Source organism: Alosa pseudoharengus, unplaced genomic scaffold (genome assembly GCF_046254945.1).
Source record: "Alosa pseudoharengus isolate Yale_2024_CS ecotype anadromous, Long Island Sound unplaced genomic scaffold, YU_APseudo_1.1 YU_APseudo_1.1_scf_20, whole genome shotgun sequence".
Lineage (NCBI taxonomy): Eukaryota > Metazoa > Chordata > Actinopteri > Clupeiformes > Clupeidae > Alosa > Alosa pseudoharengus.
The window spans coordinates 5,477,116-5,489,461 of record NW_027468664.1 but is presented as its reverse complement, the minus strand read 5'-3'; the positions used below and the strand labels follow the sequence as shown (position 1 = coordinate 5,489,461).

At 45.8% G+C, this 12,346-nt stretch overlaps 1 protein-coding gene across 1 annotated transcript in view; it reads right to left on the bottom strand.

Moving 5' to 3' along the window:
• Positions 1–437: 437 nt before the first annotated feature.
• Positions 438–12,346, bottom strand: part of thbs2b (thrombospondin 2b) — a 20,571-nt gene continuing 8,662 nt past the window's right edge. Inside the window, exons 9-22 of the mRNA XM_076296308.1 lie at positions 11,301–11,477; positions 9,754–9,927; positions 9,498–9,625; positions 9,111–9,263; positions 8,729–8,947; positions 7,352–7,459; positions 7,095–7,254; positions 6,126–6,244; positions 5,777–6,011; positions 4,072–4,299; positions 2,670–2,941; positions 2,360–2,457; positions 2,066–2,205; positions 438–1,979 (exon numbers count right to left, since the gene is read on the bottom strand). Coding sequence (XP_076152423.1) covers positions 1,972–1,979; positions 2,066–2,205; positions 2,360–2,457; positions 2,670–2,941; positions 4,072–4,299; positions 5,777–6,011; positions 6,126–6,244; positions 7,095–7,254; positions 7,352–7,459; positions 8,729–8,947; positions 9,111–9,263; positions 9,498–9,625; positions 9,754–9,927; positions 11,301–11,477 — 2,219 coding nt within the window. The 3' untranslated portion in view covers positions 438–1,971. The remainder of the gene's footprint in view (positions 1,980–2,065; positions 2,206–2,359; positions 2,458–2,669; positions 2,942–4,071; positions 4,300–5,776; positions 6,012–6,125; positions 6,245–7,094; positions 7,255–7,351; positions 7,460–8,728; positions 8,948–9,110; positions 9,264–9,497; positions 9,626–9,753; positions 9,928–11,300; positions 11,478–12,346) is intronic.

The following is a 12,346-nucleotide window of genomic DNA, read 5'->3' as shown; positions in this document are numbered from 1 at the left end:
CACAGAGAGGGAAGACGGAAAATCTGCTGTTACAATAGTCACTTCTATAATAACCGCAGTATTCTGTCTTTGGATGATACAGCTGACAACTTTTTGTGCTCTGAACAGTAAATGGCTGTTCCAAGCAAGACTTCCTCTCAGCATTAGATAACATCTCAACAGTAGATAACAGCTTCCTTAACACATTTATAATTTTGCATGTGTCACTATCAACAGTCAACCGAGATATAAACATTGAATCTATACTATTAGCCTCTAGTGCATTTATGTCCAATTGGTGACAATCAGTCCAGTCCAGACAATCAGTAAACACTGTACATTGAACTTTCAGTTACAAAAGAGTGCAGAGTAGAATTTGTTTTTTTCACTGGATGCGTTCTATTTGTTGTCTATTTAAAACATGCATTTTCAAGACAAAACGGAAAATATAGATGCCATATTGTATAAAATTTTATTAATGAAACATGTAAACCTATTACTGTTTATTTATGTGCTGGTTTGATTGATTTGAATATTGAATGTTGCCAGATATACGCATGACAAATTGTGTTACAAAACAGAAATAAAAAACATTCAAAACAATAATGCAAGCCAGAAAGACATACAGTTGCAAGCTATAGATGGCCGATCATTTGCTCCAATCACACGTTCTATGAGCCTGATGAGGAGGTATGGTGAACTCCTGAGAGTTCAAATGGCATCATTATCACATTTCATATATTTCTCTCCTCTCGTTTTATGTGCTTACTCCTCTCTGCCCCAAGCGAACTATACGCCACTCTACACGTATGCATGTGCTTTGTATGCACTGACCTTGACTAAAATGAAATACTGACCATGTCTGCCCGACAAAGGAGTGTTTTTCCTCCGGCACCTGGTTTCAGTTTTACACTCAGTCAAAGCTCAGAGAGTGAGATGACAAGCATGCAGGGCATGCAGGGCATCGCTCATCTTACATAGTTTCACCTTGCCGACGTGCGGCAGGCCACAGTGCTTCTGAAGGCCACTCTGGGCTGACAGGAGACCATGTCGCCTATTTATTTAAGCACGAGTAACATCAACTCTGGTTGATTTTTTGCTCTTCAGATGACACGAAAGTTTGACATTTACTAAGTTGCTCCATATGACCAAAGCGTAAGCGTGTTATGTAATTATGAGTTATGCGATGGAGCAGTGTTACCTCAAATGGAAATGTTTATATCAAAAAAAGAAATGTCCCTCACTGAGAGTCTCTGCATTTAAATGTGCTGACTCTCCAAGATGAACCAAATTCATTGGGTTTAAGACTCTATGCTTAATGAGTGAGAACTACACTGAGTATTGCTTGGCACTTCAATGGTGAAATTCTATCAGTGTAAACAAAATAAATAATTATTTACATTCTTTGGCAATAGCAGATCAAACAACAAAACATGAATCTATATCTTTGCACGGAAAAGCAAAAAAAGCAAATAATTTACAGTAGAAAATAAGACAGTCTAATTATGATACATCTTTCCCTCAGCATTCAAATGTTAACAAAAATGTTACAAATCAAAACACAAATTTTTCTTTGAAAATATATGACTACTTGCTACACATGTACAAAAAATCAGCTGAAATTGGAGAAACAGGTGCAACCCCCAGGGTCCATTCAAGGTGGCAGGATTCAACATTGTACTGCTGTAAGTGTTAGTGCAACCAGCACAAGGGTTGAGGATTAGCAATGTCCTGCATTGAGTCTGTGCCATGGACTCCACATCCAGTTTGCTCACTGAATGACATGTTTGAAACATCCTTTGTGTGGTATAGATCACTGAACAGAAGCATAGATTATGACTAGAATTGCCTGACTAGGAGTCCAATTTGGTGCCTTGATTTTGTATTTCTGTGGCTCTTTCTGCTGTTATTGGTTACCTGGAGTCTTATTTAGTACGTCTTTGTGGTATGGGTTCTGGTAAACGCATGTCCATGGAACTGCCGATCCTCAGATTAGTTGTCTGTGGAGGAAAAGAAGCCGATGTTTAATGATGGGCTGATAAAGCCTCCGCGCTGAGTGCTGTGAGAGGTGCGGCCATTAGCTCACCTCTGCACACATATTTGAGGTCGGAGAAGAAGACGAGCTCCTGAGAGAAGACGAACAGCCCCAGTCTGCCTCCGGCGTACGTCTTGTCATAGACAGGACCGGAGTCGGCTAGGATCTGCTTCCCTTCATAGACCACAACCCTGCAAAAAAAGCCAGTGTTCACAGCTCAATTCCAAAAAAAAAATGTATTTAGAAATAGAAAGTTGAATGGTTGAATGTGGTCTTTAATATTTCATTAACCATGTATTTATATTGTATATGGATCTGTCTGTGACTAGTCGTGAAGTGACTCACCTGATGAAGCCAGTCTTGGGTCTATGAATGAGATGCCAGCGGTAGGCTGTGTAATCTTTCCAGCCGATGTTTTTGGGGTCATGCCAAAGTGTGCGTACCTAGGCAAACAACAATGAATGCATTCAATTAAACACATTGTACATTTCATAAAGGCACAGAACTAGGCGAGGAAAGAGAGATAAAAACCAAGATGATGTTTCAAGTCATTTGGAAAAAAATCTGATGTAATTCAAAGCTTAGCTCTGCAATAGGATACAATGAAGACAAGATTTTGTTTGCTTTGTCATGGGAAGACATGATGGCTGCCCACCTGATTTCTGGTATTGCCTGTGTGCCAGAGGGCATTGCGTAGGTATTCACCGGTGCCAGTGGTGGAGTTGACCACCTTGAGTGACACGCCAGAGATGCCAAAGGCCTTATGGGGCTTGTCCTCCCAGTAGGTTTGTGTGATCTGCTTCCACATGACCACGTAGAAGCGCCGGCTGGACTGGTAGCCGAAGACAAAGCCAGCGTAGTCATCATCACGCTCTGTGTTGACGTAGAACGTACCGCTGAAGTCCACAGCTTGGAACTCATCAAAACCTAGTGGACATAACAGAAGAGCACACAGTGGACACTTACCACAGTGGGATTTGCACTTCAGACTTTCCCTTAAACACTGCCGGATAGGCCTTACTATTAAAGGGATACCAGGCAACGTTTTCGTGTTAATTACTCATCTTCGTAAGTCGGTATATGGTTAAATGACTCGCCCCTACTGCCTGTAGGAAGAATATCCCGCTTGCAAGTTCAGTGTGTCCTACCCGCCAACCGAAGCAGGCAGGCTAACGAAACGCTAGAGATTGTTGCAAACGTGTGCATAATGGCAGAGCTGGCGAAGAAGCAGCGAAAACCCTTGACAGAAGACGCAAAGAAAAGGAAAAGAGCTTCAGACTGAGCGAGGGGGAGTTTCGTAGAGAAAAAGCATCAGGCTTGCCTGGTGTCCCTTTAATGAAGGAATGTTCATAACAAGATCTGACGGACAACTGGCAACGTAACTGGCCAAGGTCCTGAAATGAATGGAGGGTAAATCTAAGCAGACCACAGCGAGTCAGAAAGGAGTTGAAAAGGACAGTGATATGATAGTGAATGAATGATGCTACAGTAAGCTGAAGCAAGATCCATAAAGGGGACGTTAAATTAACGGTGCTCTACGCGATGCTGGGTAAAGTCACTTCTGTTGACGTTCAAACAAAACAGAAAGCTAGCTCGCTACTCCCTCCCCCTCCCTCCCGTGCAATTGAAACTCTCTTAAACACGCATCTCGTCTGTGATTTGCTGGAACAGTTTGTTATGTTTTTATGGGCAAGGTTTGCCCAGGTTGTTTTGTGGCCGTTTTTGGAGCCTGGGTTGTCCACAGAGATCGCGTTTTTTTACTGTGTATTCAGGACACAGGCAGCTAGCGGATGGTGAGGTGATGTTAGCTGTAAGTAACAAACAATGTTTTAGCCTAAAAAGCGTATGACATTGCTTAGAGCACCTTTAACTACATAAGTAGCATATAGAGATGACTGTTCTTGAACTTGATTTGGAAATGACATTTCATGACAGTCAACAGGAGGTACAGTTTCTCAGAATTCCCTTTGAAGACAACCAGCATCAGCATTTACATCAATGAAAGTTAGCCAGTGTGGTTATTTTAGTCAGTCTGTATGGTTAGTGTGTCCACTCACCGACAGCAATGCCGGGATCAGAGTTGGCAGTCTGCACAAGTTCTTTGCCCTGGTTTCGCACCACCCAGTTGGCATCAATCTGCGTGGTACCCTTGGGGTCCAGATGCACCATCTGGAACTTGCGGAAGTCAGTGACACTGATGGCATCGTTCTCTGGGCATGCATCAAGGCTGTCAGGGATGCTGTCATTGTCAAAGTCATCCTTGCAAGCATCTCCTCGACCATCACCTAGAATATGGAACAGAAAATGGAGAAGTTAGATACTGTAGATTGGAGAGGACAAGTCATAAAAGGTTACATCCCTACATTGATCAAATTAAAATATAAGTAGGAAAAATAAAATAAAACATGCATGCTATTTGATGAGGACCAGAAGAGTGGCTCATCAGAAGGAATTTCTGATAAAAAATATCTCTTAGATCATTCCTTCCACTTCCCTCTCCACTATCAATCACAGATAAGGGTATCCATATTCCAGTGTTTTTGGCCCTGCCATTGCTCTGAGAAAGGCTGAGAGGTTTTGATGACTTCCAGAGACACAGTCCCAGTGCACCAAGTGGACCATCACCAAGTCTCAGCTTAGAGAGAGAGAGAGAACTTGGAGAGACCTCACCATCTCATATCTCCCTCATCGCCATAGTATTTATGACCTCTATTGTTAGCGTTTCATTGCTTTTAGCATTAGCCGTTTATTTGAACCACCCTCGAAAACACCACTAAGACTGACCTAAATACTTTCCCAGTAATTTTCCCTTCTAAGGAGACAGCTATTTGGATGCCTTTTATTAGAGATGAAGACGCAAGCTCCAAAAACAATAGGTGCTCTGCTCCAAATTGAGTTTGGCCAGGCACTCTGCGGCCCACCACTGTGCTAAGCCCAGAGGAGCATTCCAGGCATTATCAGACATCTGCGAGCCGCCCTCTCTCCAGTGATCTGTGGGGAGAGCGCGAGCAGCGAGAGCTCTCCATGAGCCGCTCCCACAAATCACGCAGCCATCGCTACGAGGCAAGAGCCATTCCTCACGCTCCATGGGCAGGCTCTGGTGGTGGAAGGAGCATTCCTGTTGCGAAAGCTGAACGGAGAGTGTGCTGTGCTGTGTGCTGTTTGTGTTGCCCATGGATACCACACAGCAGCCTCCCGCAGCTTTACAGCGTTATCACTGTAAGCAGCTCAGCCGACCCACACCCCCCCCCCCCCCGTACCCACAGGCCCCACTGCTCATAAAGCCTCCTCTCCGTTATTTCCTCTCCTGTCTCTCATCTGCTGTCTCTCTCTCTAGCTGTTCTGACCGTGCTGTAGTGCTGACCGTCCCTGGTGCTCCCTTACCATCAGAGTCCAGCTGTTCTCTAGCTGTTCTCTAGTGCTGACCGTCCCTGGTGCTCCCTTACCATCAGAGTCCAGCTGTTCTCTAGCTGTTCTCTAGTGCTGACCGTCCCTGGTGCTCCCTTACCATCAGAGTCCAGCTGTTCTCTAGCTGTTCTCTAGTGCTGACCGTCCCTGGTGCTCCCTTACCATCAGAGTCCAGCTGTTCTCTAGCTGTTCTATAGTGCTGATCGTCCCTGGCGCTCCCTTACCATCAGAGTCCAGCTGTTCTCTAGCTTTTCTCTAGTGCTGACCGTCCCTGGCGCTCCGCTGTTCTCTAGTGCTGATCGTCCCTGGTGCTCCGCTGTTCTCTAGTGCTGATCGTCCCTGGCGCTCCCTTACCATCAGAATCCAGCTGGTCTCTGTTGGGCACCAGCCTGCAGTTGTCCCTGTCATCAGGAATGCCGTCGTTGTCGTCGTCGAAGTCGCACGCGTCCCCTTTGCCGTCCTTGTCGTGGTCGGCCTGGTTGGCGTTGGGGATGTAGGGGCAGTTGTCCATGTTGTTCTGATGGCCGTCCTCATCGATGTCTTGATTGTTGTCACACTGGTCTCCCACTAGGTCGTTGTCAGCATCAGTCTGTGACAAGACGCTCAATCAATTTCGCAAAACAGGATTACACAAACACACACAAAAAACAATTACACACACACACACACACTTGATAGACTGGGTACTCCACCTCTGACATACCTGCTGAGGATTGTGGACTAGTGGACAATTGTCACAGAGATCTCCTACTCCATCCAGATCTGTGTCCCTCTGGTCAGTGTTGTAGTAGAGCGGACAGTTGTCCCGCTCATTAGGAATCTCTGGAAATCCACAACAGTAACAACAATGTTTGGTAAGAAATAGATTCAATAGTACAATTCTTATAGCTACAGAAAAGAGAGGGCACATAGGTTACACAGGTCTACAGTTTACAGTTGTCAATAGTGCCACTGATTGTAGACACACTATTTCCATTCACTATTTTCACTGTTTCTAACAATGACAACATTGCATTCTAAAAGTCTAAAATGAACATAATATAAGTATGATACTTCACAAGTGATGTTATGACACATACTACAGTAATCATCCAGCCACAAGTCTCCTAAATGCTGAACGCCTAATGTGTGAAGAGCCCATCCCTTAAAGAGCCACCTCACATCTGATCTCATACTCCCATCTAAACTTTTCCTATGAAGCTCCCATGGGATATGTGGGTGTATCTGTGTGTATCTGTGTGCGTGTGTGTCTGTGTCTGTGTGTGAGTGTATGTGTGTGTGTGTGTGTGTGTGTGTGTGTGTGTGTGTGTGTGTATGCATGTGTGTGTGTGTGTGTGTGTGTGTGTGTGTGTGTGTGTGTGTGTGTGTGCGTGTGTGTGTGTGTGTGTGTGTGTGTGTGTGTATGCGTGTGTTTTTCATAATCATTCAGCATGCCTTCATCACTTCCATATGTCTGTATTTCTTATGATTTCTGTGCAATTATTTTTGTTTTTGCCCAAGCCCATGGGCATTAAACAGCTGAGTAGATAAACACATTTGAATGTTTCTGATAGACATAAATAACCCTCACAGTAGGGTGTTACAGTCACAGGGTGTTGGAGAGGCACGGAAAGCGTGTGAAGTGAGTGAGTAATTCTGAGACTGGTTTTGAGAGAGGCAGAAGGCTCTGTACCATCGCCATCCTTGTCCAGCGAGCAGGCGTCTCCTTCTCCGTTGCTGTCTGTGTCGGTCTGAGACGGGTTATGGTCATACGGACAGTTATCACAGCGGTCGCCCACGTCGTCCTTATCAAAGTCGTACTGGAGAGGGTTGTATTGCAGGGGGCAGTTGTCCTGGAGGGGAGACATATAACATGTAACACAGTGTAAATGACAGATGACTCGGCCCAAATGCTGACACACAGTTCCCATCTGCAGCAGGCAGTCTTACCCTCTCATCCACGATGTCATCATTGTCATCGTCTTTGTCGCAGGCATCTCCCTGGCCATCATTGTCGTAGTCCTCCTGTCCTGAGTTGGGCAGTTTGGGGCAGTTGTCCTAAATGCAAGGAGAATGTGCTAAACATCATAGTGGATGGGGGATATATATTTTTTTTTATTGTGAATAGTTATTTTGTGATTTGGACATTTTGAACATTTTTGTTAAATGTTGGCAGGGTACAGGATTATAGTTCACCTGGTAATATCCCTAATACATGTGCTCTCTGCACATATAAAAGGTTTTAGGAGCAATACGCAATATTTGGTTCCCGGCTTTAACAATGGCTCTGCTTCTTCTGTTCCTTTCCTGTGACTCTAAGCTGCTATGACTTCACCTGCCTGCCACATGATGTCTAGCAGATTGCAGATTGTGGTTCTGGTTTCTTTCCAGGGTGTATTATTACATAATAAGGCAATTATCCATCAGTATAGAGAAGCATGATGTCACCGCTTGGTTTTGTGAGATCTCTCTGTTGCGCAGCCTCATCTCCAGGCCTTTGTGGGAAGATACGTTTGAGTCACGCAAGGCTAGAAGGCATAAAACTATACCTCCTGACGTGAGAAAAAGACAATAACAATCCTGCCTCACGTGAAACACTTCCAACATCTGGTTTCATCGCTGGTTCAGAATGGAAAGTATTAAGAGCATGGAGATGATACTGGCTTCTCAGCGAAGAGAGGAATGCCCTCCTCATAAAATCACAATCAACACACAGATAAAAGGCACTGGAAAAAAGTAAAGGTGTGGGCACATTTATATGTGCATGGAGAAGTGTTCAAATATGAGATGAAACATGCCGTCTGAATTGGAAACTCTGAAAGGAGCTTTTTCACACTTCCACTACCCAACACTGATTAAACTGCTAGGATTGTAAGATACAGTATGAGTCGCATGGAAACTCATGTTTTTTTTGTGACACTGCTTCATTTATTGCTATTAATTTTAATTTAGGATCTACTTTGTATTCTTATTACTATTATTTTATTTTATTATTTTTACAGCACTTTGGTCAACTGTTGTTGATTTTCATATGTGCTATATAAATAAATTGACATTGACATATGAAAAAAAATGCTCTCTGTTTTTTGGGGCTCAATCTATAGCTAGTCTAAGCTTGACTTGCTGTGGTCCAATCAGCACAACTCCATGCGGTAGTTAGCAGCAGCATCACCAGCTGTATTACCTTACATAGAACCTTCCTGCTAAAGTGGAAACAACTGTTTCCATGCAAAATGGAACTCAGTTACCAAACCATGTATTACCAAAACAACATTAAAGATAATTTGTTGACTATACTTTGTTGGCTCGCTAAAGGTGTTTTAGTACCTTCTTGCAGTGGTAGGTAGCGTTGGATCTGCAGGCTAAGTCGTAGTTGGGCCAGCCGTCCAGGTCGTAGTCCTCTCCACAGATGATGCCGTCCCCAGCAAAGCCCACCCGGCACTCACACTTGTACATGGGGTCGATGGTGGGGCTGAGGAAGATGCAGTCGGCAAACCTGTGGCAGCTGTGGCTGTTGTCCTTGCAGGGGTTATATGGCTCACAACTCTGCAGAGGAGAGGCTAGAAGTTAGTTTGCAGCAGGAGCTTTTAAGACTTGAGATGGAAATGGAAGAATTGATGAAGAAGGGGGTGGAATTAAGGAGATGAGAGGAGATTTGAGAGAAAGAGAGATAAAAAAGGGTAAGACCTTTGGTCTGGTGTGCTCTGACCTGCTTGTTGGTCTTGGCGGACTCCAGGCCCATGCCGTAGGGCTGGCTGCCTTTGAAGCGCGGGGGGCAGGGCAGGCAGTGGAACCCTGGGTCAGTGTTGACACACTGCTGGACACCCTCTCTCTTATGGCACACGTCGGACACCAGCTCACACTGACCAGGAGAGAAAAGTGGGAACACAGACCCAAGATCTTCACTCAAGGACTAAAGCCCTAGAGAGATTCTTCTAAGGTTTCAAAGCGTTTAGCATGTATAACATAGTTGAATGAGCAAGCATATGAACACGTGTATAATAACAAGGGTCATATCCAATATGTTAAATACAAAAAATTGGCCTATGCCTTGGATTATACTTCCCAGACCCTGTGTCAATCATGGAAAACAAACCTCATTAACGTCTTCACAGAAGGTGCCGTTGCCACGGTAACCTGCTGGGCAAGGTCCACACTCCCAGGAGCCATCGCTGCCCGTGCTGCACTCGACTCCGCCGAAGCAGGGGTTAGACAGGCACCCGTCTGTCAACAGAACACCAACAGCACTCAGTGAGGCAGAGAGAGAGAGAGAGAGAGAGAGAGAGAGAGAGAGAGAGATGAAGACAGTGGCAATGATTGAAGAAGGGACTCGGGGAGGTGGCGGTACCTACCCACTGGGCACTCCTTTCGGCCGCAGGGCTCGTTGTCCACAGCGTCGCCCATGCACTTCCTCCCGGCGTGCTCGGGCGCGGGGCTGTTGCACTCCCGGACGCGGCTCTTCAGGCCCCCGCCGCACGTCGCTGAGCAGGCAGCCCATGGCGACCACGGCCCCCAACCGCCGTCAACTGCAATCGCACACACACATCCATCAGAAAGAGTTACTGCCTAAACTACTTCAGAGGGAAACTGTCTCCGAGCCCTGTTTCATAAAACAAGACCGCTTCCTCTTTTTGTGATCCTTTTTCCTCCTCCAGAAAATACCATACACCAGGTGGAGGTTTATGCATGGCGTATAAATCATTGTCATAAAAAGTGTAGCCAGCGATCGGCGTGTGTTTTGAGGTTCCCATCTGCACGGTGACATTAGAAGGCACATCTGAGGTTATTTACGCCGCGGCAGGGATTCTGCCCTTTCAGCTCATTCCGATCATAATAATCACTGGTGTGGACCAGAGAACCGAGAACCGAGGGAACCGAGAACCTGTCCGCAGTTACGGTTTTATGAGCACGTTTGTTCTGTGTACCAAAAAGCACTGTGACTTGACAACGCTTTGTGAAGGTCCATAAAATGAAAGTGGCGTTACTGAGCACGAGGCTGGAGGAGGTCTGACCTCAGATCCTAACGGTCTGCAAATGAGCCTGGGGAGTCTGTGCTCTCCACTCGGCCCCAAAGCTCTGTGCGTTACGTAATGATGGGGACATAATGTATGCTGAGTGCTTACATATGCGCCGCTAATATGGACTAACGTTTTTTCTAGCGGCGGTAACTGGACCGGGCTGCTGAGGTCCACAGGCTCGCGCTGAAGGAGGATGTTTCTCCGCGGTCGCCGCCACACACACCCTGCAGGCGCCATGCCAGAGCCCTAAGCCCTCAGCGCTGACTGAGCCCTGCCTCTGGCCCAGACGTGACTCGCTCGCTGGGCCAGGCCACGGGTGTCTTACCCATAATCCCCTGCAGCCGGGCTCGCCATGCAAGCTCGCTCGCTGCGATGACGCTGGAGGGGCTGTGGAAAGAATGACATCACGCTTTTCCAGCTTTTGGGGCAAGAGAGGAAGGGCAGGGATTGGAGCGGGTCCCTTGTGTGCTTTCGCAAGTGTGTCGGTGTGTGTGTGTGTGTGTGTGTGTGTGTGTGTGTGTGTGAGTGTGTGTGTGAGAGAGAGAGAGAGAGTGAGTGATGAGTGCATGCTTGTGTGCGTGTGTGTGTCAGTGCCAATATCTTGTGTATTCAGCATTTTGGGCCACATGCATAGGCTGGTGACTAGTTGGATTTTCCAAACTGAAAACGAAGGAACTGGCTAAGGACTCTTCAATCTCATCCACTGTTGGCAGTCACACCATTTGGAGAAGATGGTGTTGTGTGTGTGTATGTGTGTGTTTGTGTGTGTGTGTGTGTGTGTGTGTGTGTGTGTGTGTGTATGTGTGTTTGTGTGTGTGTGCGTGTGTGCGTGTGTGCGTGTGTGTGTGTGCGTGTGTGTGTGTGTGTGACTGAGCTCTCACCAGGGCAGGGTTGGGCCTGGCAGCTCTGGGTCTCTCTCCCCTCTCCCTCGCAATCGCGTCCTCCCAGCTGAGGCACAGGCGAGTTGCAGTGGCGGATGCGTGTGATGAGCCCCTCTCCACATGTCACCGAGCAGGATGACCAGGGTGACCACAGACTCCAGCCACCATCCTGCTTCACTGCAAATAAACAGCACGCACATTAATCACCATACGAGCCACGTGAAAATAAAACGATCTTTAAACACTTCCATGGACCAAACTGGAAAAAAAGTCTGTGGTTTAATCACTTGTGATACAATTTTGGATGAATGATATTCAGCACACATTTTAGTTCCTAAACTGGCATGGTAAGATAAAGCATGAGTTTATTGGCAAGGCTGTTAAAGCCATTGCTCGGCTGGAATTGTCATTTATGGGTACCACAAAGTGAAAGGTTCACTTCCTGTGAGGCACTAGTTGTTTCTGTAAAGAGAGTGAAAAGAGTTTCTTCTAACAGGACGTGAGTATGTGCCGCTGAGTGGAAGGAGCATTTTTGCAACTGCAAACAGTCTGCCTGTGGGCAAGTCCTGCTTTCAAAATGGGGTTACAAGTACTAAGCCACCTAGTTAAAAATTAAAAAGCAAAAAATTTGGTGTTTTCATCACAATATCTCTGGCTGACAAGGTCAAAACTGCACGAAATTATAAGTGTAGGATCATTATGACACCCTTCGAATGCATGCCAAGTTTTGTGTACTTTCGAATTGAGTGTGGATAATGCAATTTAGTGAGACAGTTAGAATCATATAGGCCTTTCAGCGTGATTTATTTTTGTGGAAAAAATGTGCTGGACTGGGCGGCGGTCATATTTTGTACCGCTCTGCGGTACATCTAGTTTATTTAATGATTCTATATGGGGCATGCCACAACGAAATTAGTCCATTGTTGTGGAAATCCATTGCGAGATATAGCGATTTGAATGCAGAGGGTCGAAAAATATGTATTTTCTAATTTCACCACGAACACATTCCTTAACCTCTTATCTATCACTCATTGACATATCTTACT